This window comes from Peromyscus leucopus, chromosome 9 (genome assembly GCF_004664715.2).
Source record: "Peromyscus leucopus breed LL Stock chromosome 9, UCI_PerLeu_2.1, whole genome shotgun sequence".
Classification (NCBI taxonomy): Eukaryota; Metazoa; Chordata; class Mammalia; order Rodentia; family Cricetidae; genus Peromyscus; species Peromyscus leucopus.
This window is the reverse complement of record NC_051070.1, coordinates 87,176,170-87,203,014: the sequence shown is the minus strand read 5'-3', so window position 1 is coordinate 87,203,014 and position 26,845 is coordinate 87,176,170. Positions and strand designations below refer to the sequence as shown.

At 40.3% G+C, this 26,845-nt stretch overlaps 1 protein-coding gene across 4 annotated transcripts in view; it reads left to right on the top strand.

The window, feature by feature from the left end:
• The window catches only part of Fhit (fragile histidine triad diadenosine triphosphatase), a 1,516,285-nt gene extending 1,490,088 nt beyond the window's left edge, over positions 1-26,197 (top strand). For all 4 annotated transcript variants that reach the window (XM_037208798.1, XM_028880540.2, XM_028880544.2 and 1 more), the window contains 2 exons: positions 465-563; positions 25,888-26,197. In XM_037208798.1, coding sequence (XP_037064693.1) covers positions 465-563; positions 25,888-25,893 — 105 coding nt within the window. In that variant the 3' untranslated portion in view covers positions 25,894-26,197. The remainder of the gene's footprint in view (positions 1-464; positions 564-25,887) is intronic.
• Positions 26,198-26,845: the final 648 nt, after the last annotated feature.

Genomic DNA, 26,845 nt, shown 5'->3' with positions numbered 1-26,845 from the left:
AGCTCATATAAGACAGGTAAAGCCAGAGAGAGTGATAGATAAACTGCGGGCCAGAAGGAGGCCTGAGAATGGCTGGAGACAATGGACGACTGCAGTCAAGAAAGCAATAATATAATGGTGCTGGCGGGCAAAGGAAATGAAGGGGTGATGGAGGCTGTGTGGAGTGGTGGATGCGCCCTCAGCAGCCTCCCGCCTTACAGTCTGTCACAGGCTCATCAGGCAAGTACGAGGCAGCAACAACCCCAGTGTAGCCCAATCTTGTTATTTTATTAGAGAAGCAAGAAATGTCAGTTCTTATGTGAAACTCTTTATTTTCAAAATTGGGCAATTAATGTAATTAAGATACACCCACAGGCCTCTAATTTGCAAATTATTTTCATTCTCTGTCTCTCCCTTTCCCCAGCATTATTAAAGAAGATCTCAAGGATTCTTTAATGAGCCTATTCTGTTTTCTTCCTCCAAAGCTCCAGAAACATGACAAAGAGGAAGAGGACTCCCCAGCCTTTTGGAGATCTGAGGAGGAGATGGCCGCGGAAGCGGAGGCGCTGCGCGTCTACTTCCAGGTAAGCATCAAATACCTCATCTTCACCCACATTTCCCAATGAGCTTCAGGAAGAGAAAGATGATGCTGGGAAGGATGCAGAAAAATAACAGCACCAATGTCTCCCCCAGGGGAGACCAAAGATGTAGAAGCTGTGTGAAGAGAGTCCTGACCCATGTGTAATAAACTACCTGCCTCTTGCCACTTCCTGTAGGCATGGAAAAGAGTCTGGAGAGAAAGTGCTGAGATTTCCAGGCTCTTGTGTCCTGAAACAAAGAATTGGACCATGGTGACTGGTAGAGATAGGGGTAATTTATTAATACAGAGAACACTCCTGAGTGTGCAAGCAGGACAGACAGCTGGGGAGGCTCCTGGCTCTGATGAGCTCAGCAGCAGAATGGTTAGCCTTTATGGGCCATCTGGGTACCACCAACCTCTCTGGCATTTGGAGTTGCTCACATAACTCTCACTAATGTACATTATTATAATTGGTTTATTTTATTGTTGATCTCTCACTATACTTTATAAATTAACCTTTATCATATGTATAGAATAAAGTATATAGAATACTGGCTACTGTCCCTAGTTTGGGGCACATATTGGAGATCTTGGACAGAATCCCCTGCAGGTTAAAAGAAAACTGCTGTATACTACTTTGATATTAAATGAAAGGAAGCTCAAAGACACATGCATTAACTGGCCCTTCTCTCCCCTGCCTTTCTTTTAAAATACTTTATTTACTTAATGACCCAGAGTGCTGTCCCGCTAGTGTCCTGTTGCCAGTCCTTGAAGTCTCAGACTAAAAAGAGCACACTGAGGCCTCCTTCCAAGTGTTTCCAAGTGTCTGTCACCATCACAGAAAGAATTTAGAGATAGGACAATGAAAGGTATTAGCTGAAACAATACACTTAAAGGGAAGTGTGGGCTGTGGACAGAGGAAATTTGAGAAAGCTTGTTTGATGAGCAAGGGAAGATTATTCAAGAATTAAAAGAGGAAATTCAGGAAGCAATCAAGATCACCTAGAACAGTTTTTACCCTTTCTTCTCCCTTTCTATGTAATTTTTGGATGTGTCACAGAGGCAGATGCGAGCAAGCAATTCTACAAGACTAGTGACAGGATGGTCGGGAAGCAAAGGATATTTGATGTCCTCAGTAGGCCATGTTGGTCTCGGCCATTATGGTAGCCATGTACCAACCCACCAGTGCTCTCTGCCTTCCCTGTGCCTCCCTGGTTCCTCAGTTCAAGCAGGCCACTGCAGCCAAGCACGACAAAGCTCAGTTCGCTCCTCCATGCATGTATCAAGTCTGTATTCCTTTGCCTGAAGGAGTACAGAAAAGTGTAGCGGAAGCTATTGGTCAGATTTTATTTTTAACCTTTCCCACTGTTCACCTTCTCTTCTTTCTGAAGAGAAAGGATTGATAATGAACACCAGCCTGTGGGCATGACCAAACACTATTTTCTGTTCAATTCCTCTTCAGAAGTCTAGTGTATCACTTTGGAATGCCCTGTTGAAATGACGATACCACATCTTCAGGCATAATTTCTTAGGTTGAAATTTTTGTTTTTCTGAGCTTCCTATACAATGGGTATTTTCAGGTATAGAGACAAGAAAGCTCTATGCTTTTGTGGAGGCCTTTGTGGAAATGTAAGGATCAACCTCAAAATGGGTCATCTGCATACATTAAGATGTTAACTTCTAACTCAATTCTTACCTGCTTCTGCCCTGAGTCCTGACTTTACCTGTCTTCCAAACTAATTCATTTAACTAGCAAGTATTGTCAGAAAGACTCTGTCCTAGGCAGTCATACAAACCATTGGGCACAATGCTTATTCACTGTTTTAATAAACTAAAACACATCCCTTTTTAAATGGACTCTGGTTACAGACTAAATAAATGACCTATTCAGCAGCCTGATGTGGAGACTGTGACTAGAAAAAAAACACAGTAGCCACTGCTAATGATGTGATGAAGGGGGACTTAAATAGAGGGTTCTTAAACTTTATCAAGAGCATCACCAGTACCTGCAATACAAAGGGACTAAATTTACTTCCCTCTAGACTTCTGGTCCTTAGCTTAGTGTCTTTAGTTATTTGACACTAGCCTCTGTATTTTCAAATTCTATTTTTATATTGAATTTGTATATAATGTTATCTAGACTAATAATGCAACATTTAGATTTACCTGGGCTTGAGACACTATCTTTTGCATATGTGAAATGAAGATGAACTTGGCTTCCCCAGGTTTTTCTGATAATACTGTCAGCAACATACCCATCTTGGGCAGGATGACTTGAAAGACTTGTTCTGTTGCTACTCTGCAAAATCTTGAAATTCCCAAGAGGCAGAGCCAGAGATAGGATGGGGACCTGGGAGGGATGACAATCATCAATCATTCCTGAGAAGGCATAAAAAAATCCTATTATAAAACCCAAGCTCAGCCATGTTGACTTTCCTGTGCTCCGTGGTGTAGGAGTGACAGTATTCACAATGCCAACACAGTTCAACCCACTGGCATCAGGCTTAGTTGTTCCACCCCTCACCATTCTAGCCACTTCATATTTCCTCCCCCAGCTCCCACATCACCCCTCAGGGAGTCTTTTTATGCCCTTAGTGGCCTCCCTGGTTTCCTTGGAAAAAGGACTTTCTCCTCTGCTGCTGAACTCCTTGGTTCTCCATCACCCATCTCTACCAAAGGGGGCCCCAGTTTCACAATTGACTTTGCTCCCCTTGCAGGCTGGTTCAAGTGCTGATTCCTACTAGGCTTCCCTCCTTTCCTGTTTCTCTGCCATCTGACCATGTACCAAGTAATATGACCTTGGGTTCATCTAACCTCATTCTTCTCTCCCTTGTCCTATAAATTCCCCACAATTTCCTTTATCTTTGTGTACGCTTACTTTTTATTTCCTTGATTCACTTTTTGCATTGCAGTACATTTTTCTTGGCCTCAGTATAAAAGAGAACACTGTTTTGAATTGGAAGTATAAGCATAAATAGAAAAGAGAGGCAGTGCTTTCGAAATGCCAGCTCTCTGTAGTTGCTCACCTACAACTACCAAGACTGAGCTCCATTCCATATTCTAGAAAGTGAGGCCAGTTACTCTTTGGCTTAAATTTCATCACTAGACTGACACCCTGCAATTCCCTACTTGATATATTTGGAAATATTGAAATAAAATAATCTCTGAGAGATTTAATATGATTCCCACCTTTGGAAAATGAACAGCGATAATCAGAATTCAAGAGTAAGCTGATCCTACCCCTACTTGTCCCAGAATGTGGAGAAGATAAGGTCCATGGGAGAAAACCAGACTCATTCCTTAGCCTTCTGGATACAAGACACCTTACTGTGTCCCAGGCTGATTAGGTCTATGCAAAATTGTTGCTTCACCTAGAAGACTGGCTTCTAGGAATTTTCTGACCGTTCTGCTTGCTAAGAGTTTATGTTAGCCTTCACAGAATTTCAGAGAATGTAAACACCTACAGCCAAGACACCAGGTATCTATAGGACAAAGGAGTATTATGGGCAATGAGCCTCCCTGTGCATAAAGTTGTCTTATAAAGTAGAAACCCCACTCCACGTTTTCTTTATGCAAAAACTCAGATTAAACTCTTAGCATGGGAAGAGCTATTTAGGACCATACAGTTAAAAATTCCCCCAAACCATACATGCATGCTCAGCCTCTGGCAGTCATCAAGGCAACATTAGCTTACTCATATAGAGGAATTTCAAGTATCCTCCCATATGTCCCTGCCAGGTAGGTGGTGATTTACCCTCCTTCTTTATCTCTTTGTCCAACTAGAACACAACGAGGTCACAATTTCTTGGGCAATCATGAAAAGCAGACACTGCTTTTGCTGTGCCAGTGAGTCAGGAGTTCAGTGGTTGCTGGGTGATGCTATAGCTGTCTCAATGCCTGCCTGACAGATCCCTGATGAGACTGGACTCCTCTCTACCTGGATGAATGTATGCATTGGCTCCCTGCATACTAAGCTGATTTCCAGGATGGACTTTGTCATGTGACAGTGAATCTGCATCTCTTATCCTAAGCTTGCCTCTTTTCTGGAGTATGATGATTCTCTCTGTAGATATTTAACACTTGGCTTTGCTGCCTCTCGAATTTTAATTCAACAACATGTATACCAGTATTGATGGTGCTGCCTTCTCCTCCTCCCCACTGGAACTGAGAGAAACATCACCTCCCAACTTCAATGGGAAGGCAAAGCAGGACAGGTTTCCACACTGTGTTGTGTCAGCAAGATCATTTGTAATTCATTACATTATTCTCTGTGTATGTCTTTATTTATAGATAATTGGTTGCCTCTCATTTACTTATAACAGCACAGTGCAATTTCAAAGCAACTGAGTCTGCCCCAAACAACATTATTAGTAGTTACAGATGTACTGTCAAGGGAGATTTTGGCACCAGTGCTTTTTAAAAGCCACTGTAATTTCAGCTGCTGGACAATTGCTGATTGTCATGGACAGTGAAGGCAGACAAGATGGAACAAGTCTGCCTGTTTGTTCTTTGCTCTAGTCTGCAAATGATGCTCCTTAAAACTTATCCCACCAGCCATAGAGAGGGTCTGCCCTTTGCACAAACAGCTTCCAGTGAGAAAGACTCAAGGGATTCATGAAAGAATTTTGGGGGAAAAGGTAGCTTTGAACTTCAGCTTGAGGGACTTAGTCTGGATCCCTGTGGAGAGGGGATCTCACTAACAGCAATGAAATTGTTTGCCCATTCTCCTTCAATCACCCCCAATTGATATGAAAACAGATTTCCTTTAGCATGATGAGTAAGAGGCAATTGTTATTGTTTTCTTACTTTTTGTCTCTTTGGGGGCTTGTAGCTGGGTGGCCGACCCCTGATGCACTGCCCCTCCTTCTCTTACTCCTAGATCTCCCGCTCCCAGATTTCTTCCTCTATAGATTCTCTCTGCCTGCTAGCCCCACCTATCCTTTCTCCTGCCTCACTATTAGCCATTCAACTCTTTTTTAAACCATCAGGTGTTTTAGACAGGCACAGTAACACAGCTTCACAGAGTTAAACAAATGCAACATAAACAAAAGTAACACACCTTAAAATAATATTCCCCAACATTCCCCCCTTTTATTTTTAAACAAAAATGAAAGGTTTTAACTTTAACATAGTAAGACTTCATACAATAAGAACAATTATCAACTAAAGATTACATTTCCAATGTACTGAATTCAAATTCATTTGTATCTGGTAAATTTAAAGAAAATATTCTATAATCTATCCTATCTTAGTAAATCCAAAATTTTATACCTACTTTGTTTTTTCTATCATATCTAAGGAATACTGCAACTATAACTATCTAGTCTTCAACTCCATCAAAGGCCCCCGAAGGATATAAAATTATTTAAGCTAACAAAAAGTATATTGCAAACAACTTCCAAAATCTCTAGAAATAACAGAGTCATCTGACTGCCTGGACAGTCACTCAAAGTTTCTCTGCAATGTCAGGGCATCCATCTTCAGCCTATAGGCCCACAGTATCTGGCAGACTTTTTAATGAAGCAGGAAATTTGAAAGACTGTCCCACCTATATTGGCAAAGTTTGTCAGTCACTTTCTTCTGTGTCCTTCAGAATGTCTGGCAGTTTATTCTGTGAAGCAGGAAGCCTGAAGGACCATCTTACCTTGTTTTGGAAAAGTTCAGTGGTCACTGTCCTGTGGGTCCTGCATGTTCAGTTTATATAACATACTGTCAAGCAGTCCAGGGAAGAGCAGCTTCTTGCCCAAATGGCTAGCCTTGCTACATTAAAAGCAAACTCCATAAAGAGTTTCTTCTACGCCCATCATCTCAAAATAAATTGGTACTACCAGGAGCAAATATGTCTTATTATTGTGAAAAGGCCTAAATTAACAAAACATTTTCAGTGCCATATTCTGTAGGTCTTTGAAAGGTTTGAAGACCATCTATCTATCTAAAATATATCTCTATATGATCTGAAAAGCATACCTAACATATATACAAATTTGATGGTTATAAATGTTTAACCTGTGTTTCCTGATTATCCTATATAGTTTGTAATAATAGCTTTCAAAAACTAGAACTTCACCCTATATTTCCAAATGAACTGCATAGGTACAATACCTGAAACAAAAAATAGAAACATACATACAATATGGTGTAACAAAAATAGCCTTAAATTTTTATCAATGTACAAAATCCTTTAAACAAGGGTAGAAAAATATATATGGTGTAACAAAATTAACTTTAAATTTGTATCAATATTCTATATTCCCCTAAATGATAACAAACATCCATAACTCACCAAATAACCAAAAACCACTGACACCCTCCAACTCTTGGGAATGTGGGCATAGTTTTCTCTAAACTGGTTCCTGCTGGCTGTGGGCAAAGGCATCTTTAGGGGTCCCTGAGAATAATTTGAGAATAATGATCAAGTCTTGGAAAGACCAGCAGTAACCTTTGTTGATAGATATCACCTATCAAGATTTAGGAGATCTCCTCTGATCAAACCTGATCCATATTATTCCTGAAGGAATCCACAAACTCTCATCTCCTGTGAGAGCAGAACTGTAAAGCATCTTTGATTTCCATTTGACAAATACATTTTTTGATTTCTTTTTTAAAGTTAAGGCATTCCTGTAGTATCTAGGTGGGTTCAATTAGTCCAGTTCACAAATCCACATCTCTCAGCAGCTATTGTTTGCTTGTCAGCATTCAAAAAATTCAAAATCAACACAATATCATACAGGATCCAGAGTCCCTATGCATTTCTCATCTGTGGCTTTTTTCTTCTATATTACTTTTATTGTATCATTAAAGACTGTATTATTTTTAAAACTATTTCTTTCTTTCTATGACTGTCCATACCCTTTTTCTTTCTTTTAAGTCTACACACATTGTAAAACACACTGGAACCTGTTTAGAGATTTTTCCATCTGGACCTCTTTTACTGCATATCTTTTAGCCTTTTCAACCATGTGAGCAAACCTTTAAACTGCTAACCTACACCTGAATCCTCCATGACTCTTTCTTGGTTCTGCCTTCTTGGATCCTGACAGTCTAAGGTATAGCATGAATCTTAAAAGTTCTTATTAATAAAAACAAATCTGAGGCCAATTATTGGGTAAATGCTGGAAGATCAGAGAAGCAGAACAAGCCACAGCTACCTCACCTCACCAATTCCTCAGCTGATCCTGTTTCATCAGACTGGAAGCTTCTGAGTCCTCATCCAGAATGAATCTCAGCTGAACTGTGCTGCTCAAAGCCTAAAAGCTTAACCAGCCAAATGCTTCTAGTTTCTGGTCCTCACGCCTTATATACCTTTCTGCTTTCTACCATCACTCCCTGGGGTTAAAGGCTCACTTTCTGGAATTAAAGGCATGAGTCACCATGCTTGGCTGTATCCTTGAACACATGGATTTCTGCCTTTGCAATGCTAGGATTAAAGGCGTGTGCTACCACTGCCTATCCTCTATGTTTAATATTGTGGCTCTTCTGTCTCTGACACCAGATAAGTTTATTAGCGTGCACAATATTTTGGGGAAACACAATACCACCACACTAAGGCTTGCGCCCAGTCAGTGGTCTATGACCAAGAACTGCATTCAACCTCCTTAGAGCTCTCAAATGCCAATGCTTATATGGTGGCAGGCATTTTTACTTAGTTTTTTGTTCCTACCTAATTACTGGCTGCTCAAGGGCTCTCCAGGAGGCAGAAATTCTTAAAGGAGCCATATTCCTTTTTTTTCCCTTTTTTCTTTCTTTCTTTCTTTCTTTTTTTTTTTTTTTCAGCTTTCTCAGGGCCTACATGGGAATACAGCATGCATTGGTATGCCTAAATGTTGTTTTTCTGTTTTCTATGGCCCCATGTTGGGCACCGAAATGTTGTTGATTGTTTTCTTACTTTTTGTCTCTTTGGGAATCTGCCCCCCAGCTCCTAAATAAATCACACACAGAGGCTTTTTTTTTTTTTTTTTTAGAGGCTTATCTTTAATTACGAATGCCCAACCTTGGCTTGGCTTGTTTCTTGCCAGCTTTTCTTAATCTAAATTAACCCATCTGTCGTTTGCCTCTGAGCTTTTACCTTTCTTTATTTTTGTATACCTTTTTTTCTTACTCCATTGCTGGTTGTATAGCTGGATGGCTGGCCCATGATATCCTCCTTCTTCTCTTGCTCTTAGATCTCTCCTCTTCCAGATTTCTACTTCTATTAATTCTTCCTGCCTGCCAGCTCTGCCCATCCTTTCTCCTGCCTCACTATTGGTCATTCAGCTCTTCATTAGACCATCAAGTATTGTAGACAGGCACAGTAACACAGCTTCACAGAGTTAAACAAATGCAATATTTAAAAAGTAATATATCTCAAAATAATATTCCCAACAGACAATGCCTCTCTTAAGATTAAATATTTGAATATGAACATATTTGAGTCTATTCATCTTCACCCTGCCAGAAAAAGACACAGTCAGTGATTTAAAAGAAGCAAAAAAAAGAGAATTTTTACTTTTTCTTCCTAGTCCGTGCTTCTATTGGATCATGCAGCCCTCTTCTCCCTTTTCTTTTTGTTACATTTCTAGAATGTGCTTTCAATTGCAAGGTCATGAAGATAGACCAAGTCCTAGGACTTGAGAAGGATAAAACATAGAATCATCAAGAGTAATCCAATATAATGTCCCACTAAAAGACTTAGGCAGAATACCAGGATAGTCACTTTTTAAGTTGTTACATTCATCTGTAAGACCATCTATCTCAATATTCAAAATAGGCTTTCATTTTGTTTATTATTTTGCTTGGATCCTACTTGGACCAAATAGTTTCGTAAAAAATATTTCTACAGGCTACTGATGGCTACATATTCTGGGTGTAAAGGGGGTGAGTGGGGTGAAGGGTAGGGCAAGGGGTGAGGTAAGGGGCTGACTTTTCTAAGAGGGTGTATCTCTACTTATAATAGAAATGGCTAGTGTCACAGGTTCTTTTTTATCTTTATGAGTTTTATAACAGCATCAGCAATCAACAGAAAATTATTTTCAGGAAAATAGGATCTAGTATCAAAAAAATAAGTTGTTTTAGGTTGGAAAAATGTCTTGCTGCTTTTCCAGAGAATCTGAGTTGGGCTCCCAGCAGCTCACAAACACTTACAACTCCAGCTCTACACCCCCTTCTGGTTTCCATGGGTAGGCACGCGCACGCACGCACGCACGCATGCGCACATACACATACACACACATCAAATTTTTTAAAAATAGAGTTTCAGACTTTTTTACTTGCATCTAGTAAAATGAAAATATAGTAAAACCTAGCACCCCATCCCTGTCTCCAGAACGGACGGCTGTGCATTAATCAGCATACTCTGCTATGTTATCAAACCTCCTCAAAGAAAACCTTTCAGTCACTAGGTTTTCCTTTATTTATTTCTCTCTCCTTTGACAGTTCTCTCCTAACAGTGTGTGAGTTTTGTCTTTCCCTACCTCTGTCCTTTTTAGCAAAAGAAAGAAACTTCTGGAGATCATGGGAGGTTAATATGAAGAAATGAAAATTCACATTAATAATCCTCGACCTCATCACATAATAATAGCTAATGTTTTTTCGCTTCATCTGTTCCAATGACTACAGTGTACTTCAGCCACCTCTTCCATATTAATTGCTGCATCACTTTGGCATGCATGAACATAAGTCATCACATAGCTGCTCAACCTGGATTATTCAAGCTGGATTCACCAGGAAAAGCAGTGCCTCCTGGTTTTAACTCTTCTCCAATGAGGCAAAAATAGCTCAGTATATTCAGTTCATGAATAGTAGGTATTGCAAACTGTATCTTATCTATGAAATTGTCCTCTGCCCCATAACTATGAAGAAAAGAAGTGGTTCAATGGTTCAACAGTATAACTAGGAAATTTAAACCTCAGCCCAAATATACATGTTGCACTCTCTTCTCCCTCCAAAGGCTTTTACCCTTAGGAAAATGAGGCAGAATGTATTTTCTAAAAAGAACAGTAGTGATACAATGACAGTGAGATGAACATTTGCATGTAATCCAACACCTGAGGAGATGAATTTCTGCTTCCCCCTGCTTCTTTGCTCCTGGCCTGGCTCTTTTGGTCCCACACTACTGTTATCATAAAGCAAACCTTGGGGCTCCTACAGAAACCTCATGCAAGCATTTTAGAAAGAAGAGTGAAGAGGCCTAATGACACTTATTTCCTCTTCTAGGGCAAATGTGTTGGTCTTGGCCTCTACAGGGAACATTCTAGAAGATACTTTGAAACAAAATGGCTGATACAATGAACATCATAGTTATAAAAATATGTCCTAGCTTTCCCCTGGCCCTTTCTGAGACCACGCTCTTGTTTTCATCATAGGTGAACAAAATATCCCAGGCACTCTAAGATGAAAGTCTGTGGTCTGCAGGATCATACCCAAGTTGTCTGCAATTTGGGGTTTTACTTTCAGTAAAATAGTAACACTAAATTTATTCTCTGGACTTGGAAAGATACTTCTTTCATTCTTCAATTTGCCCATCTGTGAATTATACTGATAGAGAAGCACAGCACACCTCCCTAGGACTCTTAGAAGAGAACAAAAGAATGAGACATGAAACCATCATGCCACTGTTGTAGGTCATTGTTTTTCATATTATTTAATCTTCTGAAGGTGACAAATTATTGGTGTGGTTAGGTCATGAGAAATTGCTGTAAATAGTTATTAAATACTAAAAACACAGAAGGGAGAAGTTTTCAGACTACAAAACAGGAAAAAGAAAAATAACAACTTGTGCTTCTGTTACTAATTCAAACCTCCTCCTATATTGAACTAAAAAACTATACAGAATATCTAGACATATTAGAGATACCAACATAGCAAACTTTTGCATAACCAAGAGGAGATGGGAATCCATGGAGGTGAGCCCAGCACTTGGGTTGCTTTCCCACTGAAGGTATACGTGGCTCTTGGAGAGAAGGATAGATTTAGAGCTTGTGCATGACCGAGTGCTTACTAAACCTCTACAGGTGAGTAGGATGCTAGACATCTGGCAGTATTAATGCCCAGAGTCAGAGTGAGCCAGATGTTAACCCATTACTTATACTAACTTTGACCCAATCATCAGTACATCTGAGAAAGACTGTGTCCTAAAAATTAAATTCAAATGATCTCAAATTCCTAGTGCTTTAACTTATTGGCAAAAAAAAAAAAAAAAAAAAAAAAAAATCTTTCTGGAAGACTATAACACCAGCACATTATCTTAAATTATTTTTACAATTTGTTTCCAAAAGAATACCTAACATGTGTGTCTGTATACTCATGCATAAACACACCAAAAAAAAAAAAGCCAGGAAGCAGTTGTCATCCTCTGCATCTGAATTCATATACTAAGATCCTAATTACCATGTGATGGTATAAGATGGTGGTTCTTTGGTGGGAAATTAAGTGAAGATGGCATCCTGAATGTGGCCTCCACAATGGATTTAGTGGCCTTACATTGTGACTTTTGGTTTGTCTCTCTGTGCTCACTTGAGAAGATAGCATGAAGAGGCTGACTTCAGGACAGGAGAAGCAGCTCCAGAACAGGTGGCCTCGCTGTTGGACTGCCTGTCCTCCAGAACTGTGGGAAGTAGACTTCCATTGTTGAGCCTCCTGCTCTATGATATTATGGTATTTTGTTACAAATAAGTGACCAATCATAGTTTATATAAAAATTGGAATTATCAGACACAGATGTTAAAGCAAATGTTTACGTTGTTTATGGATAGAAAATGTAGAATGCTTTAGTTTAATTTTGTTTAATTTAGCAGAAAGCTGGAATCTATTTTAAAAATCACAGATGTTACAAAGTTTTTTTTCTAGTTTCAATTTTTTTCCATGGGGGATAAGTGAATTTAATTTTCTGGGTATTCAAGTAGAAAGTACAATATAAGTAAATAAATAAATAAATAAAATGTGATTGACATTGAAGCCCCATGGTTGAAATAGAAAGTACAATATAAATAAATAAATAAACAAACAAACAAAAATGTGATTGATATTGAAGCCACATGGTTTCAGAATGGCATTCTAACTGTATAGATGCTCATTGGGATTTATATAATTCTGGACAGGGTGCATGTTTTGAGTGGAGTAATGATGTGCTGTTGCTGTGATAAAATACCCATCCATATAGGCAAGAAAAGGTCTATTTTGACTAATAATTCCAGAGGTATAAAGTCCATCATGTCATGGAATGCATGGCAATAGGAAGCAGGGGCAGGAAGCGAACTGATGGAGTTTTTATTTATACATAGGAAGCAGAAAAAGAGACCAGGAAGTGGAGCAAGGCTATCACCCTAGTGACTTATTGCAGTAGGCTCCATAACCTTCCTAAACAGTGCCATCTGGGAGCAAGCCTTCAAGTACAATAGCCTCTGGAGGACATTTCTCATCCAAAGTACCACAAGTGGCTTCTTTAAAACCAACTGTGTGATACTTTCATCTGTGAGTTAAAGTATTCAACAGTTTTAATAAAATCAAATTCAGTAGAAAAAGATAATGAATATGAAAGTTCTTTATGAAAGGCAAAATGGTGACTCTCAAGCTACATTTTTCTTAAGCAATTGAGTATTTTTATGAAATAACATTTCATAAAACACCCATAAAAATTCTTATATGATATGAAAAAGTACCAAATAGAATCAATATAAAATTGAAAAAAATACAAAAGCATAATGAATAGATTTAGTAGCACATTTTCATAAACATGATTGTTAGTGAACTCAACCATTGGCCATGTGAAGGGAATAGTACAAACCACAATGAGGTAGAGAGACAAAGAAGAGAAAATAGAATGAACAAGTCCAATCTATATTTATTTACAAATCCATAGGATGCAAATCCAGAGTTTTAGTGGAAAGCATATTTTAAGAGATAATGCCTGAGAAAATTTTCAAACTGTAAGGCAAAGGCTGGGTATTCTGGTTCAAGCCAGACACTGGGATAGGAGAACCACTTGACTGTAGGTGTTCAAGATCATCTGTGAAACATAGGGAGATCCTGTTTCAAAAGAGTGGGTACTAGGGTTGTAGCTCAGTCAGTTAGAGTGCATGTCTAGCATGCATACAGTGCTGGCTTTGATCCTAGCACCATATAAAATCAGGTATGGTGGTACACCCCTGTAAATCTAATACTCAGGAGGTAGTGGCAAGAGGACCAGAAGTCCGTGGTTATCTTTAGGTACATGGTTAGTTTCAAGCTAGCCTAAGATGAACGAGTCTCTCTCTCTCTCTCTCTCTCTCTCTCTCTCTCTCTCTCTCTCTCTCTCTCTCTCTCTCTCTCTCTCTCTCTCTTCTCTCTCTCTCTCTCTTCTCTCTCTCTCTCTTCTCTCTCTCTCTCTTTCTCTCTCTCTCTGTGTGTGTGTGTGTGTGTGTTGTGTGTTGTGTGTCTGTCTGTCTGTCTGTGTGAAGTCCCAAAATCCAAGAACATATCCAAGCAATAGTAGGGAATGAAGGGAATCCATATGAAGACTTATCATAATAAAATTGCAGCAGAGGTATAAGAAAGCTTTTAGATTCAAGAAGTATCTTCAAAGGCAACCACAACAAAAAAAACCCTATAAAAATTAGTAGATACAAATATTCTGCCAGAGCAGGAATGGAAATGAAAGAAAAATTCTTTTGCTGCCCATTTACTGTATGCCTTGCCCTGCAAATGAACCAAACAGGAGCAGTACAAAAATAAAATGCTCAGCCTAATGGGAGGAGATAAAGCCCTAAGTGATGCCAGATAGATGGAGGACAGACCCACATAGGTTATGTGTTCATACAGTTAGGAAAGGATAATATATATTGATCAGTATGACTTCTGCATCCTGGTAAACTATCAAATAATGTCTTCCCTCAGATTAGTCAAAGAAAAAAATGAGAGGATCAGCTCAGGAGATGTGAATTAAATTACAGGTGAAAATACCATCTACATAGATACCAAAGTTCTGGGAAAGCTCAAAGGGAATTTATAAGTAATGGTGAAAGGTTGTCAATCTGGAATTGTCAATGACATCAGAATAATCCCCGTTGACATTTGTACTACGAAATGCGCTCAAATTCCCAGCACACAATAAATGAGAAGGAATTAGAGATGAATAAACCTATCATTATCTGTGGGCAATATGATGATATACTCACAAAATCCCAAGACTATATGGAAAATTGATTAAAATTGACCAATAGATTTAGAAGAACCTGTAAATATAAAAACAATATACATGGTTTCAATTTCTCTACTCACAATTAGAATGGAAAATGTTTTAATTTAGCACTTATATTAACATCAAAAATCAGGTATTTAGCAATAAAGTTGTGCAATCTTCTAGACAGAAAACTATAAAATATTAAGAAACATTAAAGATGAATTAACTAAACAGAGAGAATAATGACTGGTTTTGTGAAAACTTCTTTTCCTTCAATTGGCCTTTAAGTTCAGTGAGATACAAACTAAAATTTCCATGGTTTGGTTTGGATGAAAAGCGACAAGTTGATCCTAAACTTTTTGTAGAAATGTAGTCAGAAAGCCTAAAAAAAAAGTTAGAAACACTCCATGGCTTAGTCTACAAGATATCAGGACTTATTTATTACAAGGCCACAAGACTTAAGCAAGCAAGGTGTTGCCACAAGTCTAAGTAGATTGATGTAACAAAATAAGAAGCTGGATGAGATGAGCCCCTGATTTATGAGGAAATGATACCACATGTCTCTGGGAAAAGGAAAGTCTTGTCAGCAAATGGTTCTAGGAAAATTGCATATCCAGGTAGAAAATTAATGAAATGATGCCCTACCTCACATTATATATAAATATTGGTTTCAGGTAAATTTTAATTCAGAATGTGTGGTATACAACAATGAAGATTTTGAAGACCATATAGAGATTATCTTCATGATTGTGCTATGGGGAAAGATTGTAACAAGGTACCAAAGTCTCTTTAATCTCAGCAAGAAAAGGCCAAGAAATCAAACTAAAAGAGGAACTTGAACCCTCCACACCCCTGATAAGGAATGATGAAATGGTCCATTGTTAGTCAGCAGCAAAATGTAGCTTATAGCAGAATGCAATGCCAGACATGCTTATTGCAGTCATCAAAGTTTCTACAGACAGACTGTATCAAGTGTTTGTAAGAATATGGAACAACAGAACAACATAAGCAAACACAAAACTTGTGATTGCCTTCATTTTATGATCTGAAACCAGGTAACTTTATATTCTAGTGCTTACAGATACTCACTGAGATAGTGAAATTAGAAAGGAAAGCATGAAAAGGTCAGTCCCTGTGAACAAGGTGAAAAGGGGAAAGGGTAACATGGACTGGGGTGGATGGGGGCAGACAATATTCTGTTTCTTGCTGTGGGTGGTAGATAGATAGGCATTTTAGTTTTTTTGTATTAATTCTGTTAGCCACATACAAGCCATCTGCAGTTTTTCTCTCTGTGTGTATTATATTTCAAGAAAAAGAAACAAAATAATAGGACAAGAGGGAAAATAACAACAACAATAATAATAAACAGGAAAGGAAAGGAAGACTTGGTGTAATTGCTGGCTAGGTATTCTATTGTTGCATGTCGGCTTAAGCCAAAACAAGAGAAAAAATTTTGTAGGGCATCTTTGCAGATACACTGCTAATATATAGAGAGTTGACCAGCCCACCTGGCCACCATCCTCCTTGACTTTTAGAAGCTACACTGGCCAAACCCATCATTATTTTTAAAAGTAAAGAATGGAGACCACTACAGAGAGGACACTTTACAAGTAGTAATAATTCTTAAATGATTTCACTTAAGGAGAGCTTATTATGAACAACTTGTTCAAAGCACTTCGTAGACTTAATCTCAAATCCCTTGGCGACTCTCCAGTCTTCCCAGGCTTTCAGAAGCAGCTATGGAGGCTGAAGGCAGCTATATGACTCCAAGAACTCCAAAAACTTGAGATCCAGGCTGTTCGACTTCAGAGTCCATGTTTAGCCTTCACAACATAATTTCTGTGTCTTTGGAGAAACATTTGTCCCTAAAGAATTCTGGCTAACCAAAGGCTAGAATTATACAATGGAGCAGAGGAGCAAGATACAATTTTTCTTGCTTCTTCACTAACTTCAGGGAGCCAGCATTTGATGATTCCCGTGCTGGAGGCTTCCTGTGTGTTACTTTAGCCAACCATCACAGCCATTTGCTTGGAAGATGGTGCTGCCTCAAGTCCACAGGAACAAACTCAAAAGTTAACACTTCATTAGATAACCAGGAGTATGCCATAGCTAGTCAACATTGATGACAGTCTACTAGATACTGCATTTTTAAGTCAGTGAGGACTCCCAGGGGCTCCATTCAAGATCTTCCAGTTAGACAGAGGGTCTTGGAGAATCTTCCATTTTTCTGGGATGTGAAAACATGTAGAAGATCATTGAAAGATTTAATCAGAGAATAGGAATGGAATGGAACATAGGGGAAGTTTGATTTTGGAACTACCAATTCCATATGAAAAACACAGTTCTAGAATGTGACCCCAGCCAACCCAACTAGAGACCTTCCCTTCTATGCATGTATTAACACAGCACCAGAAACCCCCAATTAGGGTGTTGACAACTTCAAGCTCTCATCCCCCTCATCACTGGGAGAAATTAAAGGCAGGAGAACCCTCCGCAATGAAAGGAGCCAAGCAACTAAGAGGGGAGATCTAGTGTTGTTTAAAAGGCGGTATGTCACTTTTCATCCAGGGGGAAATCTGACATTGGGATATGTTGCTTGTTATCAAAATATTCCTTGCTACATCAAGGGCATAAATGGCAATTTCCCTAGGGATAATTTTAAACGGAAGGCTCCATAACTAAATCACAAACTATTTTCTGATAACTCATTTCAAGCCAAATACAGTTTTAGGCACAGTAGGTCAAGTTATTCCTTGTCCAATAAGAGCTGCAATAACTCAGAGTTAGGGAGAAGGAGTAGGATGAACACAAGAACAAGAAGGTGTGTACATGGGCCCTGGGTAAGTCACCAGTACACTGTTCACAACTCAGATCCAACTGACTTCTTTCTTCTGTTACCATAAACCAGTTCACTTTGTATCAATCATGTCTCTCTACCTCTCTCTGCTCCCCCTCAACTCGCATTACATACCCTCTCAGAGCCACTTCATAATCTAGGATTATTCAATCAATTTTGGTGGGTATTTAAGAGGTTTTCTTTTTTTAAACAATGGGTGTCAGTGTATTATGTGATAGATCATGTAATAATTGAGCATTAAAAGAGCTCAATTGAGGATTATTTTTTTTGCCACAGATACCTTTAGTTCAAGGAGGTTTATAAGAGCTGGTAGATCATTTTCATTCCATTAAGATAAGCAAAAGTGATTTTTAATACAGTTAGATGCTCTCAGCAATTTCCATCTTGCTCCAGTGAAGTAAAGTTTAGAGCTTCTGGCATTCCAAACTGCAAATTGCTGGTGTGGTGTTGCCTTGAAGAACTCAAGGCCCATGCTGGGGCTCAAATTATTTTTAATTAGAAACAATGAGCCTGAGTCACAGCTCCCAGTAAGGGGGTTTTCTAGAAAGCACCAGCCTTGTCTCTGAAGAGCTCTAAGGAATGGACCAAACTCTTCCCCCTATATTAGCTTGTGTCTCCATGAGTTCTGCAAAATTTGGAGTTATCATTTTTTGCTGAGGACCATGCCTACAGTGTAAAGCTGCCTTTGTTCCTGATACTCTCATGAAAGTCTTGCTGGCTTAACTCTCCTCAAAGATTTGTTGTTGATTCAGGAATTTCTCAAGAGCTCATGTATGGTTAGCTTCAACTTCTCTAATGATTTAGAAGAGTGAGGCTCAATAGAAGTTTGAAATAGTACAAGAATTCAAAAGAAAAGCATTTTCTGAAAAAAAAAAAAAAACAACTAAGAACTCCCTCATTCTGGGTAAGATTGAATTCTAGAATACTGCAATTAAAAATACCATTTCTTTATATAGACTATCATGTGTAAGCTGTTAAATCTGACTGTTAAAATAAATATCTCTATTTTCTAGCTCACCCAAGGTCACACCAGAGAAAGAATACATTAAAACAGAAAATAAAGTTAGAATCACTCTCCTTAAATGGGAAGCAAGGTCATAATCTTCCACCACACTGGAGATAGAGCCAGGGCTAGATCACATGAGGCCTTGGATGATGGAGCTTAAAGTTCCATTTTATGCCTCACAGCAGTCCCCACAATGTCTTTCCTAATCTTCCTGTTTCTTGCTGGCATAGATCACATCAAGCACTGACTTACTCCAGGGGACCATGAAGCATGGGCACCCTTCTTCCTAGAATAGCCTCTCTTCCTTCTTTCCTCCATTCTAGATGGGACTCAAATATCAACTACTTAGAAACATGTTACCCAAGTGCCCAGTCTAAGGTAATGTCCCTATTCCCTGAATCCCTTAACTACAGCCTCCCTTGAATAGAGGAGCGGGACCCCATGGAGGACGTAGTGCTGGTTCTGGTGCTTGTCTCTTTCCCTGTAGATGGAATTCTCGATTTGGTACAGGGCATGTTTACTTGAACTTTTGTATTCCTGAGGTAGTGATGAGGTCCTAGGGGAAAATAACCCTTAGGTCTCCCAAAGGAAGCAATTATCTCTTCTAGAAATGGTACCACCAGCCTCAATGCCCCTACTGAGAAGTTTAAAGATGGGTGTATTTTGATTGTTGTCTTGCAAAGGAAGAAACTTTGTAAGTGTTACAGATTTGGTCTAGAGTTCAGAGACTAACGTCTCAGGAAATGCAGGTGGTGTGAAAAAGTCTCTGCTCATGTTGACCCATGTTTTATTCCAGTTTTATACCCTTCATCTTTTGTAAAAATTAACATTTTCATTTAAAAAAGAATGATTAACTATGGGGATGTGACCTCAGAGGCCAGAAGTTGTTAGATGCCCTGGATTTGGAGTTATAGGTGGTTGTGAGCTGCCCAGTGTGGGTGGTGAGAACAGAACTTGGGTCCCTCGCAAGGGCCACAAGCACTCTTAACTACTGAGTAATCTTTCTAGCCCCCTCACGCCTTTGGCTTTTGGTTCCAGGATGGATTTAACTGTAACATAGACTGGCCCACTTGTGAGTGACTGAGATAGACCAGAACTTCCCCTAACACCTGCTCATACTCAACATCAAGAATTTAAAGTTATCTTTTGATTTTTGTTGACTGTCTTGATTATCATAATAGGCTTTTATTCATTAGTCAGAGGGTTTATTTGTGTTAAAATCTGGATGCACAAGGAAAAAGAACATAATTTCACCAACACTATCTCTTTTGAATAGTGAAGAAAAGGGCATGGGGAACCACACCCATTAATCGGTTAAAAGTGCTGAAACCTTATAAACTGTGTGATGATTCTTGAGTGGGTTCCTTCTATTCAGCTCCCAAGTTGAGTTGTTACACTCCAAACACAAGTACCATTAATTAAATGACATGCTCAACAAACTCTCAGAGCCATTAATTATCAAAGGTAGCCTGCTCCATGCTTGCCTCTAAACTCTATTGTAACAGCAGAACATGAGTTAGAGCTAAAGAATGTGCTGGAATAAGGTCACCCCCAAAAGCAATACCAGAAGAAGCTATCAAAAGAAGTAAATGATAAAGCATGTATGCCTTTTAGCTCCTTTTTGCCCATTTGCAGAGCCTGAAAGTGTTTCCCATTGTAAGGAATTTCTCAAAATTAGTTTATCTCCTGCAAGATACAAGTGAGTATAAAGTAATCCTTCTTTCATTTTGACCAGGTTGCAAGAGAAGTGTGATATCAGCAGAAGATTTGGAGACAAATTATATACTCTTAAGTCCCAAGAAAAGGATGGGGTCTTTTAGGGAGAGTCCCTGCTGGGCATGCTGCAGACATGGGGATAGAAAAAGGGGTAGAAATAGTCAGCAGCAGACAGAGCCTGGGTGCCTATCTATAGTAGCAACAGGAAGTGCCCAAGCTGTGCTGGGAGTTTCCCAGCCTGTTCTGCTTCCTAAGCCCACCACCACACTCAAAGCAGATGCCATTACATTTGCAGAGGAGAAATCCCCAGGGATGCCAGCATATATAACTCAGAACTCCAGACTTTCAGGTCCTTTTTCTTGTGCATTTACAATTCTTAGAGTTTGATTCTTAAAGTCCATGGTCACTGTCTAAGCAGGGGTGGGTGAACCCCAGCCTTGCCAGAGAACGACTGTCTTCACCCTGCCTCCTGAGAGGCTTGGCCCTGCAGTGTCCAGGGCAGCATTCTGTTTTTTATGACCCTGCAGCCTGGGAAATGGACCCTGTTGAATAGGAAGTTAATTAGCCCGTCATCATCTCAGGAAGTGGTGTTATTAATCAGCATGTGAAACATGCTACAGAGGAATAATTTAGAGTCTGACAGCATGTGTGGAAGCTGGCCTGCTCTCTGGATTTCACCCTCATGTGGCCAGGTTTCTAGCAGTGAACCGGGGTAACCCCTTCCTGTATCTCGATGGCAGTATAATTGCACTGTCTTGGTGATACCAACCATAGCAGATCTCTGATCCTCGGCATCTCTCCATCAGCTTTTACTTTACCCACCTACTCTAACGCATTGCCACCAGCGGCTTTGGGGCTACATTTTTTAAAGGCCAGTTTATTAAGAAAAAGCTGAAGAAGAGGTGTCAGGGGGCCTGCCCTTAGAAAATTGCTCACCTTGTTTTGGTGTGAGCAGAATGCCTTCCTGGCTGCTCTGCCTGCCTCACTAGCCTGCTAGAAACTAAGATTTTAGAAGAAGAGGCTTGTTAAAGAGAAGGTTTTTATGTGAGCCTCTCAGGGCTGTGTTATTGGTAAATGTGGTACCCTAATTTTAAAATTATTTCTGGGCCTGAGGAGATGGCTCAGTCAGTGCTTGCCATGCAAGCATGAAGGCCTGAGTCTGGATCTCTATTACTCATATAGAAATCTGGGTGCAGTGACATGTGCCGTAATCTCAGCACAGGGGCAGAGATGGCTCACTGGACAGTCAGAATTAAGATAATTGCTGAGATCCAGTTTCAGTGAGTGATACTGCCTCAAAAATACAGTTCAAGGAAAGTGATTGAGGGAAATCCTAGCTTTGACTTCTGTTCTCGGTACACACACACACACACACACACACACACACACACACACACACACACACACACACACGAACACAGAGAGATGATAACAAACCATTTTTGTCTCAGCTTTGGCAAGAAGGACAAACAGACCATGTCATTAATCCTCATTGGGCAAGAATCACTACATGCAAAGACAGCAATGGCCCCAGTCATGTGAGTGAGGAAGACAAATACTCTTGCTAAACCCTGTCTTCAGCAGTAAACCACACTGCACAATGAACATGTTTTAGAATGGAAGCATGGGTGAGGACCTTGTCACAATCAAGTCTACTGATTCCCTTCCACAGTTTCTGCACACTCTAAATCAGTCAGAAAGGGCACAGCACAGGCATGTTTCCATCTCCCAATATGCAACCAAGTGTGGAACCATTACTATAAAGAGGAAGAGGGACAGTTGGAATCTGTAGTCTGAGCCTTAACTTTATACATTATCAGGGTATTTTGCCTGTGGGCAACTCCCACCAAGATTCACCTACAGGAGAGACAGCAATTTGTCATTTTGGCTTCAGTGTAGAAGAGGACTTTTCCTGGGCAGAGCATGGAGGGGTTGGAATGGGGGAGACTAGCTTCTTCCTTGATGCACCGGACATAATGGCATTTCCTTCAATGCACCCAGAGGGCATGGAGAAAGGTTTTCCGGAGCTTGATGAATGTACCATTACAATCTACAATGTCTCCTAAAGGCCCAGGGACTGGAGGCTTGGTCCCCTAACTGGCATCATATGGAAGTGATGGAACCTGGTGAGGCTTCTGAATAGTCTTTGAGCTTACAAGAGACTCTGGTCTTTTTTCTCCTTTTTGCTTCCGGCTCACCATGTGGTCTCACTGTCATGGGTCAAAGCAACAGACAAACTTTCCAAAACTTCCAGCCCAAATAAACCCTTCTACTTCATACATTTTTTTGTCTTATGAATCCATTACAGTAATGGAAAACTGGCCATCATGATGACAGTTGCACACTCAGGAAGTCAGCAGGGTTCAGTGCAGACTCGCAGAGGAACAGCCCATTGGCACCCATGATTTTACCTGTACCCATTCAATCACACAGCAGAGCACAGGGAAATTTCAAAGACTTTCCTGTGGGTTTCAGGAAGAGATGGATGTAAAGGTTTCTATAGTCTTTCTCTAAAACTTTGATGATGGTTTTCCATAACACATTTTAATTTCCCTTCTAAATCCAAAGCTTTCTTCCCCAACTATCTCTTATTTATGAGAACAATGGGATATTCCTCCTGTTGCCTTTCATGACTGAAGAATGTGCCCCTGGCAATATAATGCTATCTCTCCCTGTCATTTATCAAGCCTATTCTTGAGGAAGGGGGACAGATAACCTGCCAGTGTTTCTATTAAGAACTTAAACATAGTTGAAAATTGGGGCATGCATGTCCCCTGAGCTCTCTGCCTGCAGAAGCCCATGGGTATAGTCTGCTCACCTGACTCCTTGTGATCAGAGTCCTGGCCTCACTCTGCCTAAAGTATTTTTCCAAGTGAGCTAGAAGCATGTCTTATTTACTTATCAGCAAATTTGATTGACATCCTGGGTAAAATGAAAGACTCTACCATCAGCGGTGGGGGTCATAGAAGGAACCAGAAGACCTGAGAATGCACACACTGTTTTTGGTCCATTAGAAATGGGGAGATGGGCGTGTCACCACCTACACTCTGCATAGCTTCCACTGCTGAGCTGATGCTGAGTCTCTCCTGGCTACAAAGATGGCAGAAACAGTTCTAATGCAAGCAAGAGAGTGAGACCCACAGAGGGGGAGCATTGCAGTACTCAGGCACATTTGTGGGTGCTTTATGTAGACCCTGCAGCCCTACTAAGTGTGCTCACCTCACCTCACGCCCTGCCAGACATACAGCAGAACTTTGGACACACCTCTCTTCAAGCTCTGCAAGCCTACCCCCAGTGTGTGGGGTATGAAATGTAGATGCTGATTCCCACGAAGCTCTGGACCGACTACGGAAATGAAGCTACCACAGACACAGCATCGAGAAGCCAGAAGGATATGGGATGCTAAGGTTGTGTGAAAGATGAGTTATAGATACAGTGATAGTGATCTGACAGAGCCTCCTGTGTAGAGAGGGGTATAGGAGACTCAGAGAACACAGAGCAGGACTGAGAAGGGGAGTGGTGGCAGTAACATGGGTCACAATGTTAAAAAAATAAAACTGATAGAAACTTCTAGGACATAAATCTGCCCTAGACAGGCAAGGCAGAGGAAAAGAGAAGGTACATCCATTTTCAAGCCTTCACAGGTGCCTCTGACTCAAAGTCAATAATTGTTCAAGGACGAAGTCTGTGATGAATGTTCAGAAGATGACCCACATCTCCAGACAAGACAAACAGTGCTAGGAATACCAGCAAATGGCCCCAGGGTCATGTGAGAATAAGACCTTCTCTGGAGGGCAAGTTGGAGGGTTCAAATCCCCAACTTTCCCACCTTCTTTATGGTATTGCTCTGCTCGGAGGAAGTGTGGAGTGGTCAGGTTAGGAGTGACTGCCTCTGTACACTGACCCACAGGGACACATATCATTTCACGGAGCTGCTGCACCCTGTACTCTCTGACTTCGTTACCAACTGGCAGGAAATGGGTTTCTAGACTTATGAAACCTCTCCTCTATATGCCAAAGACCAATATTTGCATCCTCACCAAGGTTGGTTTGAATGTCTCTAAAGCCAAGACAGTATTAACCAGAGCCCTTGAAACAAACATGGAACCAGCCCTTCACACCCAGTGTCCTACGTATCTTGTGCTGCACCAAAATCCACAAATGGCAAACCAGACAGGAAAGGCAGCTTAATTCTCATCGGGAATCTCTTGGAAACACTGAGGGAGAGCCCGCAGCTATGGCTCAGAAGGTCTCCAGAGGACCTCAGCTCAGTTCCCAGGACCCACATAGGCTACTCATAACTGTCTATAACTCCAGTTCCACAGGATCTAACCTCCTCGTCTGGCCTCCTCAGGAAGCTGCATACACATGCAACATACATTTGCACAAGCTCATACATATATGTAAATAAAAACAAGGTTTTTGAAAAAGAAAACACTTGAGAAGTCTGTGATTCATGACAGTATTTCTCAAAAAATCTCTTCATTTATCACATCCACAGTGGCTACCCAATTCTAGCACCTTTCCCCCTAGTCTTCCTCAAATTTTAAGAAATAAACTCATCAAGTCTTCCTCTCTCCTCCTCCTGCTTTGCTTTCATTCCGGCTGTTGCTCTGCTCCCAGCTACCAAGCCCTGCCCTCCCAGTTGCTGGTCACACCCATTTACCAAGGCCAGGAATCGAAGTGAGAGGGGTTATGGCTGCAGCAAAGAAGGCAGGGGCCGAGCACCTGGGTTTGGATCTAAATTACCTCGCTATACCACCAAGAGATTTCTTATTTTCTTGCTAGGTAAAACAGGGCAGCAGCACAGCAGTGCGAAGTTATTCAACCTTGTTAGTAGAATCATTTCATTTCAGGCCTGACACATAACCTTCCTTTTTTTTGGGGGGGGGGCGGGATTTGAGACAGGGTTTCGCTGTGTAGTTTTGGTACCTATCCTAGATCTCGCTCTGTAGAGCAGGCTGGCCTTGAACTCACAGAGATCCACCTGACTCTGCCTTCCAAGTGCTGGGATTAAAAGTATGTGCCTCCACCACCCAGCAACACATATCCTTAAGATACCTTGGCCATTATGTAAAGCTGGATCTGCCAGCTACACGGTGCTTTAACAATTTCCCAAATCTGGATGCCAGACTCTTCACTTTGACCTGGAAAGCTTATTTTGAAACAGATTCCTGGCTTCTCTATAGATCTGATGACTCCAAATACAGGGGACATAGTCCAGAAATCCGTGTTTTAAAGCTTAGCAGAGAGTTTAGACAATAGTAATGTTTGGCATGCCCTTCTCATGTAGTACATACAAGTCTGAATTGGTTTTCTCTGTATATAAGCTTTGAATTGGTAATGTGGAAACCTAAGAGTCCATTCAGCTGACCTTTAGTGACGGGCAAAAGGCAAACAAAATACATGGGCCCAGAGAATAAGTGTAGGCATCAAAAGGTCTAAAATCATTTATTTCACACAGCTCACCCATACATCAATATCATCTCCCATAAAATGTTAATGGCAATCTAACATATTAACAGTAAACAAACATATTTTGTTTATTACTGTGCCTCAAAAGAAATGCTACCGGTTCTAACTAAATGTCTGTTTTTATGTTCTGTCATTTCCAGGCATGAAAGTAACTCAAACAAATCCTAAGGCATACGGAAATGGTCCTCGCTCTTCTAGACTCCACAGCATTGGAAATGAAGCTGAGCAGACTTTATTACATCCCACAATTCTGCAGCTTTTTGCAAAGCATTTTATTGCACTAGTGGAAGCCACTAAGGTTATGTTTCAATCACAATGACTGACAGGCTAACTTCACAAACAGTAGCATAGACTGCCTGCCACAGTTTCTCAGTTATGTACTTAGAATAGGACCTTTTCCAAAACTGTCCCTTAGCCTGACTGAAAATAAAGTGATAGCTAAAATATTTACCTGGTGTTGCTGGCTGACTTAAAAATTGATATTTTTGAGAACTCCAAAAGGCCTAAATGAAGAAGTTGCTCTTTTGGAATGAGTATGTTTCTTGTGAGCCAAAAGTTGGTTATAGTAGAGATGTGATTCAGAGAATTGCATTGGCTGGGTAAGGTAATAGCACAGAAACCATTCCTTGGTCAGATTCTCCTCCTGCTGTCAGGACACAAATGCAAAGTGGAAGAGTTCAAGATGGCCCAGGTCACTACGGAAAACAAGCAAGTACAATGTGCTGCTCATCTATCTTGCATTGTTTTGTGGTTTTGAAATTTTTCTTTCTTTCTTTCTTTCTTTCTTTCTTTCTTTCTTTCTTTCTTTCTTTCTTTCTTTCTTTCTTTCTTTCTTTATCTATCTATCTATCTATCTATCATCTATCTATCTATCATCTATCTATTATCATCTATCTATCATGTGTAGTTGGTTGTTTTTACTCTTTTGGCTCGTTGGGGGCAGGAGCACCACCCAGCTCCCAAATAAATCACATGGAATCTTATTCTAAATGCCCGGCCTTAGCTTGGCTTATTTCTAGCCAGCTTTTCTTAAATTATCTCATCTACCTTTTGCCTCTGGGCTTTTATCTTTATCCTGTATACCTTTCTTTACTTATT